The sequence below is a fragment of the Zeus faber genome (genome assembly GCF_960531495.2).
Source record: "Zeus faber genome assembly, chromosome: 1".
NCBI lineage: Eukaryota > Metazoa > Chordata > Actinopteri > Zeiformes > Zeidae > Zeus > Zeus faber.
In genome coordinates this window covers 54,507,151-54,529,121 of record NC_137193.1, presented here as the reverse complement: position 1 = coordinate 54,529,121, position 21,971 = coordinate 54,507,151, and the positions used below count along the sequence as shown (strand labels likewise).

Below are 21,971 nucleotides of genomic sequence, written 5' to 3'. Positions count from 1 at the left end.
AAATAAAGATTTATTATCCTCCTTTTTCGGTGGAACCGTAATGAGCGATGTACCAGATTTCTGCAGAATCTGAGAATTCTTCCACGACACACACACGGAGCCATCTGTCTTTCACACCTACAGGAACGCCACATCTCAGCATAACCAACCGAGTCTTCAAGCTGCTCACAGAGTTTATCAAAGCTCTCCAACGTGGGCACTTTGATAAAACTCCAGAATCGATCACACTCGCAAATAAACCAGATGTGCACAGCAGTGAAGAACTATATATAAAAAAATATATATTTATCAAACATTTCTAGATATTGTGTCCTAACTGGATATAGTTTTTCGATTTAAAGCTTTGCAATATCAAAAGGTCGCTGCTGTAAATATGCGGTGGGTCTATTTGCCTGAGAGCATTTCTGGTCTGGAATGGTGGTCACATCTTTCTGGCAGGAGGAAATACACCAGCAGACCGGCTTTATCAGCCTCCTTACACGGCTCCAGCAGCCAACAGTGCCAGCGCCAAGCAAGCGTTCTCACTGAGCAACTTAACACTTTGCCATGCACCATTTCAGAACCACCACAGTGAATAGTTATCTTTTACTAAAAAAACATGCAAAACTGTCTGCAATCTGAATGTTGCTCAACTCAAAACAAATAGCTTCTCATTAGAGAATAACTCTGTGAGGAGGATTTCCCTTTCTTTGCCAAAATAAATGAACTGACACAATCTGAGTATAATGAATACTTGAACATAATATTATATTTTTGTACTGTATTTTGGCAGGTATGAGAGCTTCAGTCGGTACTTTTGCATAAAAGCTTTATTCCTCTGTTAATAGCATAGACAGTCTAGACTATTTCCCGTAAAAATCGGGGAAAGTGTTTATTTCTCAAGCTGTCTAGTATCACAAATAGCTTCTAGACCTGCACGCCTCACAGATACAGGTGGAGCGGAGCTCATTGCTTGTTTTTCCCTTCCTGTTAAAAAGGAAATATATATCCACAGAAGCATTCCTGTACCATATGTTCATATTAGGATTCTGGATACTAAATACCAGGGAAAACAATCAATTAATTGCCTAAGATTTTTTAGCAGTGAGCCAAGATCGAGATCTAATGATAAAAGTATCCACACCAGGGGTGCTCCCAAATAGTCGACCAAACATTAGTCGACGAGAAAAGTGTTAGTCAAGTTTTTCATTGGACGGTTGATCGCAGGACAAAAAAAATAAAATAAAAATACTTCATTCAGGAGCTGCGTTTTGCCAAAATTAACCTTATACAGTACAGTATATGGCTGGACCTGTGTATGAAGCACTAGAGGCTTTTAATTTGAAACTAATTTTAACAAAAATAAATGTTCAGTCTCCGTCACATTCAGAAGAATAATTACAGCTTTATAATTACAGCAGTTTAAACTTCCCAAAGTCCGAAAAAATACTGCATATTATATATGTGTCGCCCTAACAAGAGTACACCGACAACGGGAAAACGATCTTCCATATGTCACATATCAGTGCAAATGATGTCTATGTAATTTAAATGTGTACATTAATCAAATAATAACAGGGCCTAATTAAGTTGAACCGATGTAATGTTTAACCAGTGAAATTAACAGCTTTGTCTGCGCAACGCTTGAAAAATAAATGTATATTTTAAAGGCTGGTTATTAGGTTTTGTATTTATCTGTAATTAGCACAGTGCAAATAATGTTAGTTATAACATTCTTTCTCAGCCATGGAACTCATTTTTTAAATATTTAAATAATTAAATTCATATCATAAACGTGTGACGATTAGTTGACAAATCGCTTGAACTGACGACTAATAGTCGACTAGAAAAATCTATAGTCGAGGGCAGCTCTCGTCGACATATTTATTCAATCTGTTGATGACACTTGTATGACACTGCCATAGATATATCTATGGCATGTTTTCTTCTATAACAGAACTTATTTCAGCTGTGATGTATGGAGTTGCACCTTGAAAATTAGCAAAAAAAATTAAGAATAAAAAAGAGAAAAAGTCAAAGCCCCCAAATTCCAGCGTTTACCTGGCACATCTTTTATGTGCAACTGTTATTAGAGTGACACAGAGTGACTTCACTGCCTGAATGGAGCCTTTGTAAAGTTACGAGGAGGCACAACTCGCACTGCGCCCCAATTGGCTGCTTCCACCCAATGGTAGACAAAGTGTAGCGTTGCCCCTGGAAGACACACCCATCCAGCCATTAAAGCCGCTCCCAAACTCTCAACCCAGACACATAGTAAGAGAGGTGGCAGGGCTGGGCTGGGCTTGTGGAAACTGTCCCAGTGGAGTCGTCGCCCCCTCTGCTCCATTAAAGCGAACGCGGCACCTGAAATTTAAGTGAGTAGAACTTCCAAAAATGGCCCATAATGCCAGGAAAGCAGATTGCTCTCCAGAGCGGTGGTGATATTGAATGGGAGGGCTACCGAAAAGTCTAATGTCTGTCAATAATTCCTACTTAAGAATCACATCTCGGAGCCTCTACATACCTCTTACAGCAGTGAAACTATAAAACCCACTTTCCCAGGAGTGCATCTCCAAGCGCACACGGTATGACCCAAGATGCTCTTTGGTTTCGGTACAAAATGGTCTTTGACGTGTACAGAGTGACCTGTGCGTCTGACAGGTGATCAGCTAACTGGCTTTCTGAAAAAGAGAACTGCTCAACTAAGTTTAGAAATACACCTTGATGTCATGATCACGTGTCCACAACATTTAACACAATCCACATCCTCTACACCTGTGTCTCCCAGTTTGTTGTGTCTCTGCAGGGCTGGAACCTTTCTCAAGCTGACTGGAGATAGACAGTTCCCAACGTGACTTGGACTGCATTATTGTTTTGTTTTTTTTCCCCCTGACTAAATGTTTTGTATGCTTTCAAAAACAAGAAACTGGATTTTTGACAAAGGAGTCCACCTCGTTCATGTTAATGCAAGCCGCTATTCTAAATTCTGCCACTTCTCGACCACTTTCGCACATTGATTTTCTTGCATCAGCGTTAGTGACCCACTCGCCAACGATTTGTTCGTTGTGAATGGATTGAAACGAACGACTCAGGAGTCAGGCGTCACTCATGTCAGCTGAACAGAGTCAAAACGCTCGAGTCACTGATTCAGAACTGAACTTTTCGTTCACTCTGCAGTGTTCAGCTTGCATGCACTGCTTCGTTTGTTAAACCCATGGGATGAATGTAAAGTTCAAGCCTGTTCAAGTTAAGGGGCTAAAACATTTTAGCCCTGATACGTTACAGGGCGGGGGCTGTGTAACTATGTTATCTATGCAACACGCAGCACTGTAATAAGCTGATTTGCAGAATTAGAGTAGGGATGGTAATTGAGAATCTTTTTTTTTTTGTTACTTTATGATTTTATGACCGGTTGCCGACCCTTGTCCGACAATATTCAAATATTAGGGCACTGTGCCCCGAAGAGAGAAAGAAGAAAGAAAAACAAAAAAAAGAATTATGGCAATATAATTAGAATAAGGGCTATCCTTATTGGACTTTTCATAATTTATTATAATTAAGGGTCATTCCAGTCTCAAGATAATCTTCTATCGCTAGATCTCTCTCTCTCGTCTCATCTCTCTCTCACTCTCAATCTCTCATCTCTCCTCTCTCTCTCTCTCTTCTTCTCTCATCCTCCTCTCTCTCTCTCTCTCTTTCTCTCTCTCTCTCTCTCTCTCTCTCTCTCTCTCTCTCCTCTCTCTCTCTCTCTCTCTCTCTCTCTACATCTCTCTCTCTCTCCTCTCTCTCTCTCTCTCTCTCTCTCTCTCTCTCTCTTCCCTGGTGGAGGACGACCTGTGCTTCCAGTCTGTTTTTAACGTGTAGGACTCTGTTAGTGAACCAAGTGTGTTTGTTGTATTGTCCGTAACTGTGAACTAGAGAAAATGTTAAAATGAAGATGCTTTAAAAATCAAAAAATCTCTCTCTCTCTCTCTCTCTCTCTCTCTCTCTCTCTCTCTCTCTCTCTCTCTCTCTCTCTCTCTCTCTCTCTCTCTCTCTCTCTCTCTCTTCTCTCTCTCTCTCTCTCTCTCTCTCTCTCTCTCTCTCTCTCAGCATTAATCGGTCAAAATTCTTATTGTCGGTTAATGGTTAAACGGTTAATTATTACAGCAACGCCTGTTCTTACGTACCGACCTCCATAAAAAGTATTGTAAAAATTTAAAAATTTAGTTACATACAATGGTTCATACTAAGGAACGGGCAGACTACTTTGCACGATGCTCAAAAAACACTGCACATTTTAAGCGGTTCGTCGGCCTGAGGGAGAATAACACATCGTCGTCTCTTTCTCAATTATAAATACTGTAGTTACATTTTTTTATTCTTACTGAATTTTATATTTAAGATGTTTTAGGATGAAATATACACTTTATAGTAAGACAACCATTTGACTTATTGACGCTAGATGTGAACCATACGCAACTGTTCCAACTTACATACAAATTTGACTGACAGACTGAAAAACGAAACTTGTTCGTAAGCAAGGGACTGCCTGTATATAACATTAAAAAAACACTAACTGGACTTGTGAAATAACTGTTGTGATTCCAAAGCTGAAAATGAATGCTTTAACTGAAAGGGAGGTCCTTAATATATATCTTTTTACATTTTGTACTTCATGTTTTGTTATTCATGCAAACAAATAATAAGTGAGAATTCACTTACAACCCCAAAGCATGTTTTTGGGTTGTAAGCAAACTATTTGTGAAAGAGCTACTCCTGAAATGTCAAAAATGTTTTCCCAATTGGCTGGCTTTCTTGTGGTAATGGAAATCCTACAATTTCTGGGCCAGGTCTAACCCCACTGGGTTCTTCTGGACAGACATCTGGTAACTGTGTACAAAGCATTAGTGAGAAGTGCCTCTGTAGCTCTTTGTGTGCCGGGAATACTAATGACCCGCTACACCTTTGCCATGACGTTTACCAACTTAGAGAGTGAGCAAGAGGAGGCAGGAATCCTGGAAAGGAAGTGCAAATTATTTTATAGGAGTCAATCAAGTGAGGCCTCAGGAGGGCTCTCAAAATCCAAGCTACCGATGTACCGTCTCATTTTTTAACATTTAAAACGTGTTGAAAAGATGAATCTTAAGCGCATAACAAGCACGTTACTCTGTGACAGTTCTAGCAACAGGCACTACAGGCACTACCCAGAACATAAAATACAGCTGAGAACAATAGAGGTTTCCCATAGAAAACAATAGAAGTCAAGGAATTGATCCCTTGAGATAGACTAGTGCGGCTAAAAAATAAATAAATAAATAAATACTGTTTTTGGTAATGTTTAAGCCTCCATGCTAGCTGGAGACAACGTCTTGCTTCCTAATTTGTGGCAACGAATCATCAATCCATGCAGAAAATCAACATGGATTCTCAATCATAGGGCTGGTGAAAATGAGAATTGTATTTGAAGTAACTCACCAGTCACCGGGGGTTTGATGAGGTCCATGATGACAGAGTCTGCTCCTTTTGTGTACACAGTAATTTGGTCCGTCAGAGGGTGTCTAACCACCACAGACATACGTTTCCTGGTGGAATCAAATCCCAGCGTATGCAGTAGCTCAAAGCTCAGCTTTCCCAGGTGGGGCAGCTCCACAGTCACCTGGTCAGGCAGGCGGCCCACAAGGGAGCACTTGTAGGCCCTGGCAGCATAGACCAGTGCGGCCTCGTCGGGCGACTCGGCCTCGTAGCGAAGCTCGCCATCCTCCAGCGGCCACGACTTGCCCTCGTAGCAGGGGGGGACTGGGCCAAAGGCATGTTCCAGCCCTCCAGCGGGCCTCTCCTCATCCAGCTTTGTCAGGGTGCTCTCGGCAGAGGGGTTGGACAGCATGCTGGAGCAGACCTTGTTGGAGGACCTGCTGGTGATGAGGCTGGACGAGCTGCCGCTGTTGGAACCTGAGGTCAGTCGGCTGGAGGTGAAGCGCTTGATGAAATCCTCAAAGGTTTTCACTGGGGACTTGAGCTCGAACCTCATTCGGACCTGGAGGGAATCATAGAAGAGGACGACCGGATCAGTTACTCTATCGGGCTCGGCCCTGCGTGGCCCTTCCGGTGGAGATGAGGTATTTGTGTTCTTGTGGCAGCGGGAGCGAGAGTTCTAACATATAAATCATCAGACGCTGCCTGAGCCACAAGGGCAACATAATAAAATGGAAACAATTACAGTCGTCCAAAGGACACACAGCGCAAACAAAGGAACAGGAGAAAAATGAAAAGCAATAGGATGATGCATCAAAGACATTGGATTTGCAGAGATTTACATGTCTACCCACAAAATCAGTTCACCTCCGAGCGCAAACGCAGAGCACATAAATCATGTGTCACTTTATCACATTTCATGTGCAGCGTTTGTGGCACTGACTGGCAGGATAGCGTGCTGGGGAGCGCGGCCAGGAGAAAAAAAAACCCAACAAAATCACCTCTGAACAGGACAACCACACCCTAGTTCCCACAGAATAAAACAAAACAAGGATACACAACCTAGCACTCTGGTCAGTAATAAAATCTCAGCCTTGCAAAGTTCTACAAACCATACAAGCATTTTAGAAGGTTTATAGTCTAAGAAGCAAAGATAACTCAAAGGGAACAATGTGGAAATAAAGGATATATCCATCAACGCTGCAATTTCTTTAAATGGCTTCTCCTTACAATAGGATGGGAAGCATCCCATGGGGCACTGAGACACTGCTCTATACTATACTACACATCAGCCATATTAATCAAAGTGTTTGGCCCTGTCTTTGTCACTTCAAATCTGTGTGTTTATACAATTGTTGTTGCTGTTGTTTTTTCAAATTATTCATGAATGCTACATAAAAATAAAAAAAACAGGTAAAGCAGTTCTGACACTGAACTTTTAGTTTGAGCCACTTCGGTGCATGCTTAACTGATAGAATTTAGTCAAAAAAATAAAGATAAGTGTTAAAACCAAACATAAGGACATTTTTGGAATAGGTATAGTTTACCCACCGGCTCACCGTGTTCTTAGCATTAGCACAAAGCATTCCATTTGCTGGTGATTTGGAAAAAAAAATAAAAATCATCCAAATGGTGCAAAATAAATATGATCCCAATTTCAGTTTTACCTTCTGCCTGGGCTGGTTCGGGGAAGACACCACCACAGTGTTACAGATGGTCAGAGCTATGAAAAAATTTATGACGTCGGAGAGATCGGAGGGCAGCTGGGACATGGGCTGGCTGTGGAAACGCATGAAGTCCATTTGGCTGCCGCACTCGTTGACTTTGTCGAGGAGCTGAGGGTCGGGGGTGATATCTTTCTCCTGCAGGGAGGAAATGGGATTCATCAAGAAAGGACCCTGTAAAGAAAGCAGAACTGGACCAATAATGGTATCGGATAGCACTACGATATCAGGACAAAATAGTGTGTTGGTGTATTTTCGCATTGCAAAACAAATATGATAGATGCATAAAAAAAAGTAAAATATTAAAGAAAAATAATAATATGACTTTGTATAATACTTTGAATACAATTCAATACAAGATGGATGAAGGCATATTAGATGTCTGCAGACGATTTGTTGGCAGCTCTGTGATCTCCCGTTGGTCTGGTGAATGTGTACTTTCTGAAGGATACATACAACATAAATACATGATATACTCTGTCAATCATTGTATTTTAGAGACCCCAAATTCACTATTTCTATAATCTGTACTATATACGATACTATACTAAGTCTATACTGTTCAGTACAAGTAATGAATCGGATAATTATGATCTAAATTTGGTATTGGTTCCATTTGCTGAATGAAGATCTCATCCTTCAATGTTTGAAGTGGTTCTGGTATCAAATTAATCCATTATTATTAAATGTATTTAGCTTGTTTGCGTTTGGATTGCGTTCTATTCATTCACTTTGAGTTGCATGTTGTATTTGGAAAATGCTATACAAATAAAGGTTATTATTATTATTATTATTATTATTATTATTATTATAAGTATAATTATCATAATAATAATAATAATAATAATAATAATAATAAAAATAATAATTTGTGAATAGTGGTATCAGTCCACAGACCACCCCTCGTAGAAAGCAGACAACATACAGACCGGAGGTAAGTGAATGGGACTGACCATTGGGCTGCTGAAGGCCGTGTGCTTGGAGAGGATGCTGGCTCTCTTGGCCTCCGCCCGGCTGCCCGTCCTTCGGTGGGACTTGGTGCTCTGGGAGCGCAGCACCACCCGAGCGCTCTGGTGGCTGGCTGAGCTGTCCCGCCTGGGCAGGGTGCCGCCGCGGGACGTGCACTCTTCTTCCTCCGAATCTACCTCTTGATACATCGCCAGTCTTCTAGCTGGGGAGCACGCGACCACAAACAATAGAAGCAATTATGAGCGTCTTCAAATAAGTGTGTGGAAAGGGGGCTCAAAAGAAAAACAAATGTTAATGTTCCCGATGTTGTCCAGCACCCCTCACCATTGGCATCGTGGGAGTACTCCACCCCAGCCACAGTGCAGCGTCGGAACACCATCTTGTTCTCCGTCAGGGTGCCTGTCTTATCAGAGAAGATATATTGCATCTGGCCGAGATCCTCAGTGATATTAAGAGCCCTGCATTGCAGGTGAGAGTCTGTCTCCTCGTCGTAGAGATCCATGTCCTGATGGATGAAGTACACTTGGCAGATCTTGACAATCTCAATTGACACGAAAAGGGAGATTGGTATCAACACCTATGAGGGAGGAGGAGGCATTTGTTAGAAAAGACAGAAAGCTCATTTTCAAGTCATTGAAAACATTGCAGAATACCCTGGTTGAGCAAGTCAAAGCCTACTTACCTTATCTGTCCTTGCTGACCTTAGTATAATTTCAATATGTTGCAATTTATCACAAAGTTAAAGCTGCTCTTTATTTCTTTTCTCATTATTTTAAATAGGTGTGTCTGGCTGACAGGGGTTTTGTTTTTCCATAAAAGTCAATGGCAAATTCAGCCAAGGGAAAGCCATGAGTGGCCTTATAGAACATGGTGTTGCTTGTTGACTATGCTAGACTTAAGCTGGACTTTCTTATATGGTTTGGCAATATACTGCATACAGCAATATGTTATAAAATTGATCTTAAATTAATTTAACCCCCGATAACAGAGAACAAGAAACTGACATTTTTCAGAATTACACTCGGGCATGACATTTTCACTGACATTTTACTATGCAAACAAACAACTGACCGAATCAATAAGCAGAATCAACAGCTTTTTTTTCTTATTGTTTTGTCTGCATTACACACTTTGTAATTCAAGAGAAGGGACAGTTTCACTTAAAATTCTAAAACACTGCTCTGGTACACACATAGAAGGTTTGCTTAAACTGCAACACTGAGGGGCAAATTCACCAACAATGGATTGCAGCCGCTGATAGCACCATTGCGCTAATGATATCACAGCCCAAACACGGCCATAATGTTTTGCCGTTGAGTGCAATTAGCCCTTGTTTTGCATCTGATTGAAATTACCCATGTGGCACAGTATAAATGGTGGCTTTGTGCCAAGAACACAGTACATAACAACGGCAGAGAAGGAGAAAAATGGGTATGAATGGCTCTGTGGATGCGGCATACTCACAGGGCATTTTTTGTTTTGTTCAATTACGAAACGGAGGAAAATAAATACATTTGAAATAAAAACACACTGTTTTTATTTGTTTGTTTGGAAAAAGGGGAACATGGAAAGCCCAGATGCGTAATGGAGAGCTCCGCCATGCGGAGAGCTCTTCTTCTCCATCACGCATCGGTGGGGGGGCACGACAGAGCCCTCTTTGGGTGTATCTGGATTTGAAGCGGAGGACAAAAGAAAAATCACACAATGCCTCACAAGCTTCTCAAACAGGACACCCCTTATGTGCTTCAGTTACCACCAACTCTCTGAAGACGTGAAAAACTTTCACTAACTGCATGTGGCTATTAGCGCTGGTGTTTGTGAATAGCACCCCCCACCCCCCCATGGGGCTCATTTCCAAAGAAAGGAGCCAATTTTGCGCCAAATTACTATATTACCTCATTTCAACATGTGAAAATAGAACCAGCGCACCGAGCGGCTATTTGCTTGGCAGCACGGTTAGGGGTGCATTGCAACCTTTGCAGGTGCTTTCAAAATTACAGATAATGTTTTTCTTATTTGCGCAGGGTTACTGGCCGCAAAAGCCATGCACTCCTTTTGTGAATTCATCCTTGAATGTACCAAAAACAATTGGTTACTGGGGAAGGGCATTATGTCAAACTTTGAATCCCTCACTGGCAATGTTTTATGCAATCATGACATTGGATCATTAATTATCCGTGTCTAGTTATTACCTGAAAGACAATAATCATGGTGAGAAACAGATATATGGCCGACAGGACGGGTGATAAGTCAGTCCCTTCAGGACTAAGGACATCAAACACGGGTCTCTTATCTCCGTACTGAAACATCCACAGCCCATGACCTGGAACACAACAACCACAAGGTCAGCGTGTCAGAGCGTTCCAAGTGACAAAGAAAACAAGTGGAAAATCCAAGAGAATATTAATATATTCAAGTTCAATTCAAGTGTTGTGAAAAAATGGGTTTAAGGCCATAATAATGTACTTCCACCTCACACAATATAAAACCACAACAATGTGCATGACTCCTGAAGTGGTACACACCGACGGCAGCAAACAGGCACATGACCAGCAGGATGATGACACACCAGAACACGTCAACATTCATTTGTCGTTCCAGTTTGCTGCGCTTGTATCGCGGGCCATTGTTGTTCAACATGGCTTTAGTCTCATGCCCTGCAAGAAAGTCAGTGTTAGGGTATTGTTGGCAGCATTGAATAACAGGAGAAGCCTGACAATGGGGCTGGTTTCGGTGCCAACCTGCGTAGATGACTATTCCCACCGCCTCCTCTGTGTTGCGAATGGTGCAGCCTCTGAGCAGCAGGTTCTCTTTGTACAGGCCATCTCTTCTGCCACTTCGATGGATTCTGTTAAAGTCAGGATATTATTATACGTCTACCACAAGAAAACAATTATATGCACTTATCAAAATGTTGGGGGGGGGGGGGGGGGCAGCCAAAGTGGCTACAGTCTGTTTTGCTGAGCGCCTCAATCGATCATGCTTTAAAGCATCACAGTCATCCCTCAGTGGAAGCCTTATCTCAGCACAAATTCTCTCAGATATAGAAGCGTTGACCTTACTACTCCTTCACAGCAACTCTATTGGCAAACCCCTCAGGGCACAGAGTCAATCAGGTGATGCACCCCTTCATCACTGACCCCCGGATCTCATTTCAAATCTGATGTTTAGAGCTTATCCTGCGCATTAAGGGCAATCCCATGCAAGGCTTGAATCTATAAGAAGCTCAACACCAGCCCACCAGGGCAGTTCAAACCCCTCTCAGTGTAATATTTTGACAAAAATCAAGATGTATATTGAGAAATATTAAGTGAGGCCAAAGTGCTATGAGCCTGCAGTGGGAAAGCATTGAGCTTTTAACTTCAGCCTTAATCCCATTACTAAATGAAGGATTACAAGTGTTGTGAAATATCTTTCTTTGCAGAGAGCAATGCTTATACATAAGCATAGATTTGCTGTAATTTCTCCCGTCCTGTCCCATTGTAAGCATGTTTACAAATAAGAAGGCTCAGTCCTCTTATCACAGCCTTTACAAATGAATCTCGGTCCCTGGGGTATTTAGAGACTTCAGCCACTGTTCACAGCTCACCCTCGATCAGGGGTTCTTTTTCTTATCAGGGTCCCTCAAGGTCACATGCATTAGACTTTAAACCCTGTTTGATACAATTTTGTCTTGATTTTGGCCCAATCTAAGAAAATTGGTATTGTTATATATATTGTAGTTTTTCACTGTTAGTTCCCTATAGTTAGGGAATTAAATATGACCAAAACAGTCACGGTACATTCTATTGCTGCTAATGTCTTGTAAATGAAATAAACGTGAAGTTTAACTTCATAAATTTTCTAGGGACCACCTGGAACCTCTTGAAGAACCACTGGTGGTCTCGGGAGCCCACATTGTAAACCGCTGCCCTAGATCATAGCCCTCACACAACCACAAGGTGGTTGGAAAAGCTAGATGCTATTGCCCATGCTATTGATGCAGTAAAACACGCCTGAAACAAGGCTCTCTCAGCTGTCACTCCCCTCACTCCCCTCTACTCCACGGTGGCCTAGCAACGAAATGCTTGTTGCATCCGGCCTCCATCAGAGCAGGGAATAAACACGGTCATGTGGATGAAGTTCAGCTGATTGCCAGGCCCCCTCTGAAAACTCTGGAAATTTTAAAATGTAATCTTTACGGAAACATCCTATCCTGTGGCCCTAATTGTTGAAGTAAAGTGAACCTGAGTAGACATGATGCTTGACATGGATTTAAGATAATGCACATGTTATGAATAATATGCTAGTCTATGACAGAATGCTGAGCATCAAGAAGAAGTATTCATTCATTATAAGTAACTCCACTCCAGCTCCTCTCTCGTTCTATGTTTACACTGCGACTGAAAATGTCCCGAATCTTTTGTAGCTTCACTGAAGCTTGACATAGATTTGATGTTTTCCACACTTTGTTAATAAGCTACAAGGAGATGCATTATGTCTGTCATGATCAATATGTGATATAAAATCAGACCCAAAACAAGAGACATATAGCAGACAAAAAAAAAGGAAGAACAGAAGTTCTACATTATATTCTACACTGGCCTACAGTTGAAACATAGCCCCTGACATTATAAGGGAAAGAATGGTAAGCCATAATGAACTTATTAAATATAAAAGCAATTACAGGCAAACTGAAATACATTAAAGGACCAGTATGTAAGATTTAGCAGCATGCAGTGGCAACCAACTGAACACCCCTCCCCTCACCTTCCACGAGTGTTGGAGAACCTATGGTGGCCACGAAACTCAAGAAAAACATGAAAAGGCCCTCTCTAGAGTCAATGTTTGGTTTGTCCGTTCTGGGCTACTGTAGAAACTGTTGGTGCAACATGGCGGCCTCTGTGAAAGAGGACCCACTCCCTATGTAGATAAAAACCGCTTAACGGAAACACAATGATTCAGATTTTCATTGGATTATACACTAATTAAAACATACTTATGAATATTATATTCCGTTTCTGCCAAGCCCGCTTCCCTAGATGCCACTAAATTTAACACACTGGTCCTTTAAATCTTTAAACATAGCTTGCACAGTATGGAAGACTAATTCAATTGTCTTGTGAAGTAAGGTAGGTCAATCGCAGGATTTATTAGACAAACTAAAACCCTGTAATTCTAAAGACCAACCTTTACAGGCAGTCACTCAGTTGCATCTCAGTTCCTCCAGTGTTCGATCAACAGCTGGGATGGAACCAGTCTTATGTATGACGGTAGGTATGACGTTAAATGAAGGTCACAGGGCCCATGGCTGGAAAAACAGTCCTGTGCTTACGTAGCAGCAACAAGCATGACTCTGACCAGGGAGACAAATGGCTGAATGGAGTTCAAGTTATGGTCTCATGTAATCCAAGTTAAGTGTTTCCAAACTGAATAATCTTAGCAGAAGACTGGCTGAATTGTTCACACCGCCTAAAGTTTGAAAAATCCTGGCAAAATCGCCCTCACAGCTGAGGAACAACTTCTGGTCTACTCGGAGCTGGAATTCACATTGGAACTTCACATTGATAGAGCATTTTAGAATCCATTAACTCCTTCTCTAAACTCATTCAGTCCACAAAACACAACAATCAAGCATAAAGTGTGTCATAAGACAGATATAAAGGTTGTGAGATCTATTTAAATGCTTGGAGGACATTGAGCTACTAATGGGTTTTGGTTCAGTGAGGGTAGGATGATTGGGGTTTAGGGGGTCACGATGCTTACATACATGGATTGACCCTTTACCATTGCACTGAGAGGAAAACCACAGACTCAGTCTTGAATTAACTTTTTAAGTCATCATTACAAGTGGGGAAGTTAGAAGAGTTCTAGTCCTTCCACAAAGATAAATTGGCAAAACTTGACTTACAAGTGCATTTAAAGCGAAAGCCGCTCAAGATGTCGCTGTTAATTAAAACTACATTCAAAATATTAATACATTCAAAATAAAAAAAATTAATAACAAAAAAAACAGCAATGAGGTTCAGTGTACTGTGTTGTAAAAGGTTTTTGAAAGTCAGCATAAGTAAACAGAGTTTCTCTCTCAAAGCAAACAATTAGTTTGCTTTGGAGAGAGAAACTGGTGTGGTCATGGAGAACCACAATTGAATACTCACATGTAGCCCCGGAATCTGTTCAGGTCATTGTTAGGCTTTTCGCACTCAATTACACTGTTGTACTTTGAGGGATCAAAATCACAATCCTGCAGATCAAACAGACAACAATAATTACAGACAATTAGTATCAGTGACCAAAGTGGACAATTGGCTGATTAGTAATGACCATCCCCATTATGCAGCCAAATTCCAAGTAAAGTAATCTGCATCTGGCTTCCAATGAGTGCAGCTGATAACAGCCTGACTAGATCACACGACGACACAAATCCTAATAAAGGGCTCGACAGGAACGGTTGCTCTCAGCAACTGGTGACTTGTATGAATCGTCCAAACTGATCCAAAGAGTTTGTTTTTGTTTTGTTTTTTCTTTGGCGGGGTGGGGGTTGTCATGCGGCGACCCATTTTCGCATCTATTATCCATCCGAGAAAATGACAGCATAATTAATGGACACGTTCTCTGATATTACGTTAGACGCAAACACCTTCTGGGTCCACTCCGGTTGAAAGCAATCCAAATCAATGTTGTGTTCACAGGCTCGGAAAACTGTATTGCGTGTTGGAAGTGTTCTTGGAATCCGGAAAACCGTTGAGAACCACCATAAGTATATTTCAGACCTTTTTTCCCCGTACATGTGTTTGCATCCCTGTACAGTTAACTAAAACAAAATTAAAACTAGGTGTGGAAAAACATTTTATTTAAAACTAGACAGAAAACAAACAAAAAAATGAACTGAAACTATATTGTGGACATAGAAAATTAAATAAAAAATATACAGGAAATGTCTGTCTGTCTCGTTTTTCTAGTTAATTTGGTCAAATTTGTCAACATATAGCTGTTACAATACAATAACCAGTTCTTATCTTTGTAGACACACAGTATTAATAACGAGGATGGCTCGGACCTCAGCTGCTGGAGAGCTACTTTTAAATGGAATGATGCAAATGCAGATGCAGCATCTTAATTACTCAAAATATAAGGTGACAAAAAATGGAAATCATTTTCAGTTTCAGCAACCAAAAGCTGATGCCTGGTTGCCAGCCTGGCTACCACTTTTAAAAGTTAGTGCTGAGCACTGTAATACTGGAAATGTTGTTACTTATTTTCTTTAGTGTAGTTTTGCTGTAAGAGCATATCATTGAACAATTACCTAGGGGTCTTAAAAAGGTTGCTCACAAACGACATAAAGATTTAAACTGCAGTCAAACAGTCTCAAGTGACAATGGTCATTAGAAGAGTATTTCAGAAGGGATATGGCTTATTCACACCAAGGTGTTTATTAGTAATTTGGCAGGGCCACTTAAGGTTAGCAAAGAACGGTGCAGCTGAATACACCAGCCTTGAGACATTCTACATATATTTAAATTTGGAAAAACTAACAAAAGCAATCCATAAGTATCTTTTAGGTAAAATATACAATAAACCATAATATCTAACACTAAAGTTTTAATCATCCAAAATAAAAAAATAATAATCCAAAAATAATCTAATGTTTCAATCTGTTAAATCTTTCAACTTCAACATTATAAATATCTCCCCATAGGTTGACATTTGAATGCCATAACAATCACATTCAAAATGATCACATTCCTTGCATGCATATATACCGATCGGCCATAACATTAAAACCATTGACAGGTGAAGGGTATAACATTTAGCTAATTTTGCTCCAATGGCACCTGTCAAGGGGTGGGATATATTAGGCAGTTGATGTGTTGGAAACAGGAAAAAGTCCAAGGAAGGACAACCGGTGAACCGGCGACAGGGTCATGGACGCCCATTGGCGCATTGATTAGCGTGGGGAGTGAAGGCCAACCCATCAGGTCCGATCCCGCAGAAGAGCTATGATAGAAAGCTGTCAGAACACACAGTGCATCGCAGCTTGCGAGGCTGGGAAGCCGCAGAGCGGTCAAAGTGCAGCCCATGCTGACCCCTGTCCACCGCCCAAAGCGCCCACAATGGCCATGTGAACTGGAACCGACCATGGACCATGGAGCAATGGAAGAAGGTGGCCCGGTCTCATGAATCACGTTTTCTTCTACATCATGTGGATGGTTGGGGTTAGGGTCCGATCCGATGGATCGAGCATCTGTGGGACACGCTGGAAAAACAAGCCCGATCCATTGGGGCGCCACCTCGCAACTTATACCGAGATCAGACTATGTGATTCTGGGCTGATTTTCTGGGCATGTTTGATATTTGGTCATGTCGGGATAGAGTCGGGGGTGATGCAATAAGCAACAGCCAACCAGAGCGTACACAGGGTGACGGGGGGAGGGGAGGAGTCGAGAAGGAGAGACAGGAGTGCACGGAGCCGCATCCAGGAACACACAACATACCTATTTTTACTTTTCTTCTCTAGGTTTTTAATATATTTCTTCTTAAAATTCTGCTTTTATTCATTTTTTTCACAGTGATCAAGAATATAATAAAAAGATAAATAACCCTGTCCTGTGCATGGTATTGTGTCATTTCCGGTGTCAATTCTCGCGTGTTTTCTTCACAAAACGTAGTTTGGAGGCCCGACAGGCTTGTTGGGGATTCCTCCCGGTGAAAGTCCTTGTAATGTGCCAATCTGACACGTAACGTGCAAACCACAAGATTACCAATCACAAGATAGAGGGTTGTGTAGTGTGAACAGTACAGCGATCTCACGACTTTGAAAGTTGTGTAGTGTGCCCAAGGCATTCCACAACTTAATGGATCTGCTGCTTCAGAGGTCTCATGAAGTCTATGCCTCGAGTCGATGCCCCTGTTTTGGCGGGACAACGGGGAGCTACACAATATAAGTGGTATTATTATTGTGGCTGATCGGTGAATGAAGGTTCTTGATAGCTTCTAAAAATACATCAAAAGAGGAACGGGGTCTCACCAGGTCAAAGAAGCTGCGGACAACCTGCCTCTGCTTCAGGTTTGTCTCTCCATCCAGCGTGGCGGTCTCGATATGGCACAAACGGTCCGGGTCGCTGGTGCTAAGCAGGAGAACATCGGCCGGAAGGATTTCATTACAGCGCAGCCTAATGAAGTCTCCCACCCGCACCTCCTTCCAGTACTGCTCCACGTAGCGCCTTTCCAATCTGCCAAGGGAAGGAGAGGATAAACAGTTTGGTTATGCTAAATGACGATAATACTCCGAAAGGTTACCGGACAGAAATGTCAGAAATTCCCCTCACAGAGGATTAAAGGATTCCACCCATTACGTGACAGTCTCTCTCACAACAACATCGCTTGAAGAAATTCTCCCCAAAACATTTTATCTTTACAGTGTGTGAATTGGGGAGATCACTGCCAAACACGTTTGTATCAATGTTTTCTGGTAGATGGGGAAAAAAATATGTTTTTGAGGGTCCATGTTTATAGTCTATGTTTATTCAAAAATTTAAAAAAAACAAAACATATGAGTTTAATGAATATTAGTTCAAACATATTGCCAAACTCTATTGTGGATATTTAGCATACATATTGATATGATAAAAATAAAAATAGCCTAAATCCATACTAGAAAACTATGAAACAAACAATCAACAGCAAACAACAGTTCTGAGTCCAAGGTCTCAGTCATTTCTCAATCTTGATTAATTCTGAATTCTCTTAAATGTGAATTTTAACATTTATATACTTTAAAAACATACTGGGACTCTATCCATATTATAGTGGGGTACTATGAATATCAATTAGTGCTTTGACCCTTTGTGATTTGGAAAACAATCTGGGACTTCATCGGATTTTGGCCACAATATACCATCTATTGTGAAAAAGTGCAGCAATGGGCAGCATTTGGTTAGTTCCCATGAAGCTCTTAACTCTGCCAAAGCACATTCTGGTGAAGAGAAATACTTAAAGAATATAAAATAAAAATCAGTTTACAAAATAATAAAATTCTTCATTGGACATCTGACGTCTAATGGCTTGCCTTAAGTGGCACAGGTCCGCCCATCAGACCCCTTGGTTACACAGGTGTTTGCTGCTCAGGGTTCTTCTGGGCAGAGCCAACAGACGTCGAAGTATCATAAAATACATTGAGTACCAAGTGATTCCGTCTCCAAAACAACAAGCTATGCAGCAGTAATTCCTGTCCACTGACAGTAAGCCCTATTTCATCAACCTCAGGCTTATCATTTACAGGAGTAAGAAAAATATGGACGATCTGTCATAACAAACCAAAGGACACTTCAAACGTCTGCTAATTCCACTGCTTTCCACTTTGTAAATATTAGTTTGTTTGATAATGCCGGAATTCCATCCATCATAAATCATATCATAAACAAGTCCCTCCAATTTACGGAATAAACACACCACATACCGATGTGGAGGAAGGAATTCAAGACAGAAGTTAATCTTGAAATATTCCCCCTACAAGCCATAACACTTGACATGCTGGCCATTTAAATAGACGCATCCATTACTTTTAAGCGTGGCGAGGTACAGATGTGGGATGTGGTGGACAATAGTGTCCACAGCAGAGGAATATTTTAAAACCACGTCCAACCTTGAGAACAGCTTTGACCAATGAGAAAACTTGTCAACTCACTGAACACTGAGCCCTTTGATGCCTATGAATATGCTCAGTGCATGGACACAGGGCTGCTTTTCATGAGCAAATACACTCTCCGCGCAGGCTGAGAAATGAAATAGGATACAAGATTTTTTGGGGGAGGCCCATAGTAACATCTGAGTTGAGAAATAACACATTATTGTATCATTAACAAACCTGGAATTGTTGGTAGAGGGTGATCACATAATTAAGGGCAAAAGGTGGGTACATCTACAGGCCCCAAGTATTTTTCTATTATATATATATATATATATATATATATATATATATATATATATATATATATATAAGGGCTGACTTCTCTCTAAACCCCCCTCCCATGGCGTCAGATAGGAGGACCAGTGTTGAGTGAAAGGCCCACAGTTTACACAGTCCTGCCAAATAAATAAATACAAATGAAACACAAAAACTGCTTTGATGCACGCAAACAACCACGGTGAACTCTTATCAACTTCCTTTTCGGAAGTATATCCACACGCACAGAGGACCTACGCCTAAATAAATCACAGTCGCACCGGTGCAATGGCAGCAGCCCCCCACCCACCGCGGCTCGAGCGGTGACCGGTTCGGGTTCGATCCCCAGCGGCCAGGCCTACCTGCTGTACACCAGGCAGTCCATGTGATTGATCTCCTTATCCGATCGATGCCTTCGGTAGTCCTCCCACAGATCTTTGATGGCGGTCACGGACAGGATGAACACCACCGGGGCCAGGGCGAGCTCCGGCTGGAACGCCTTGACCACGGGCACGAAGTTGAGCAAGGCGATGAAAACGAAGTAGACGTTGGCGAACCTGTGGAACTGCTCGAAGAGGTTTTTGGGCAGAAAGGAGAGGAGCGTGTACTTGGTGGTTTTGATCTTGTTGCTGGCGTAGTGGCGGTTGGGGTTCTCCTCTCCCTTGGCGCGGTCGTACAGTATGTTGGGGCGGACGGTCCTGGCCTTGCCCTCCTTGCTCTTCTTCTTCCTGGGCTTTTTGACCCGGGGACCCTGCCCCGTCCCGGTGTCCTCCGCGTCCCGCGCCATAGCGTCCCGTCGCTCGCCGCTCAAACTTTTCCACGAGTTGTGCGTCCGCGTCCTTCTCTAAAACAACGACGACGACGACGACGACGACGACAGGGCGCTATGTGATCATTCTTCCAGCACGTGCGGAACGGCCTCATTCTCTTTCCCAAACTATTTTCTCCTTTTCATCCATATCGAAGGGGGGGGAAAAAACTTTTTCTTCTCTCCCCCCGTTGGCGAGAAAGGATGCTGGGAACCCTTCAGACGGGCATAACTTGGAGTTTCCAACCACTACGTGCGCGACTTCCAAGCCATGCGGGTGGACCCGGGGCGGCCGAGCCGCGCATCCGGATGCTCTGCAGGTCCGCGACTCGGCGCGCGGGGGCGCGGCCTGGAGGGTGGGCGGACTCGCGGGCCGTGGGGAAACCGGAGCCGCGCGCCCCTCCCAGATCCAGAGTGGGACGGTTTCTTTCCCCCCTCCAAGTGCCACGCGGTGTTATTTGAGTTGAGCGGGGGGAGACGCCGGCGGGAACCTTCACGCAGTAGATATCTATGATAGAATATGTTCTGCACGAAATGGTCGTCTGTGTCGATAGTACGACAGTGCGTCTTACCTCACGACTTTTGTGATTCCCAACCTTTTTCCTACCGAGGGCCCCTCAATGTGGTAATCAGACGGGGCCACTTTTTTATTTATTTATTTGTTTTTTATTGTTGGATGTCATGCGCTTCAGTCCAAACTATGCCATAGTTAGAATGATAACAGTGAAACTATGATTGAAACATGCGCTAATGGTGGCTATTCATTCCGGTTAATATTCGTTTTATTGGGGGCCCCCGCAACCTCTTGAAAGCCTCCTGATGGTCCCAGGACCACAGGTTGAGAACCTAAACCGGGTAGATAGATAGACAGACAGATAGACAGACAGATAGATAGACAGATAGATAGATAGACAGACAGATAGATAGATAGATAGATAGACAGATAGATAGATAGATAGACAGACAGATAGATAGATAGATAGATAGATAGATAGATAGATAGACAGACAGATAGATAGATAGATAGACAGACAGATAGATAGATAGATAGATAGATAGATAGATAGATAGATAGATAGATAGATAGATAGATAGACAGATAGACAGATAGACTAAAGTAATGCAACTGTTAGAAATGAAATCGAGTAAAAGTATAAATATTTGCTTTGAAATGAGTAAAAGTTGAAAGTCCCCCAAACGGAATATAGTGAAATAAGTAGAGATACTTGAAACATATACTTAAGTATAATAACAAAGTACTTGTGCTTTGTTTTTTTTCTTCTCTTTCCACCAATATTCTATAGTTGTACTTTTGTTTTGTACAGTCGCGTAGTAGGACAAACTGATTTCAATCAGGTTATTATCATTTTGTTTCTCATCTGAGATGGAGCGTAATCATCTCTGTGTGATTAATAGTTTTTGTTTGAGCGCTGCGGTAAACAACTTTCTGGGGGGGGTCAGATTCAGCCTGTTGTCTCAGATCCACCTGACCGCGGCCATTCATCATGTGAAAATTGAATTGTTCCCCATGCCAAGATGCCAGAGAGTACAATCAACCATTAGTTTTTTAGCCCAACAGCTGGTGGTGTGGTAGCAAATTGCTGCAGACGGCCCAGGGATAGGCCTTTGATTTATATCCTCCTGGGTCTCTGCGGGCTAAGTGGCCAGTCTTTCTCTGGAAGTGCTGATATTTCAGAATTTCGAGACTTGTCTGCCAGTGAAGATATCACAGGGTCCATGGGTCTGAGGTACTTTTTGTTCGGTCCTGTCACTTCTGCCTGAGCCTTTAGTGCGATAAACAAGATTTCATAGCAAGATTTTTAGCAATGAAAAAATAATCGTTTTGCGAGGGCAAGACGCCTTGGAGAGAATCTTCCACATTTGTTGGAGAGGGCTCCCTCTGCAATTGAATAATTTGATTATTTCTATTTAGAATAGGAAAACATTTTAAACAAGCATTCTTACCAATATTCCTATTCTTAATTTTATTCTTATTTTTATAATAATTATAATAATAAGAATAATTATTATTATTGGCTGATGATGTGGCTTTTCGTCAGCATTACCATTTGACTAAATTAAATCAAACTCTGTTATAGATAAATAAATAAAG

General features: G+C 41.9%; 1 protein-coding gene across 1 annotated transcript in view; it reads right to left on the bottom strand.

Moving 5' to 3' along the window:
* atp10a (ATPase phospholipid transporting 10A) overlaps nucleotides 1-19,837 on the bottom strand; it is a gene marked incomplete at both ends in the record, with an annotated part of 32,547 nt that extends 12,710 nt beyond the window's left edge. The window contains 10 exons of the mRNA XM_079997607.1: nucleotides 5,437-5,995; nucleotides 7,101-7,295; nucleotides 8,111-8,328; nucleotides 8,451-8,703; nucleotides 10,319-10,449; nucleotides 10,652-10,783; nucleotides 10,868-10,974; nucleotides 14,264-14,349; nucleotides 17,134-17,338; nucleotides 19,413-19,837. Of these exons, the coding sequence (XP_079853733.1) occupies nucleotides 5,437-5,995; nucleotides 7,101-7,295; nucleotides 8,111-8,328; nucleotides 8,451-8,703; nucleotides 10,319-10,449; nucleotides 10,652-10,783; nucleotides 10,868-10,974; nucleotides 14,264-14,349; nucleotides 17,134-17,338; nucleotides 19,413-19,837 (2,311 nt within the window). The remainder of the gene's footprint in view (nucleotides 1-5,436; nucleotides 5,996-7,100; nucleotides 7,296-8,110; nucleotides 8,329-8,450; nucleotides 8,704-10,318; nucleotides 10,450-10,651; nucleotides 10,784-10,867; nucleotides 10,975-14,263; nucleotides 14,350-17,133; nucleotides 17,339-19,412) is intronic.
* Nucleotides 19,838-21,971: the final 2,134 nt, after the last annotated feature.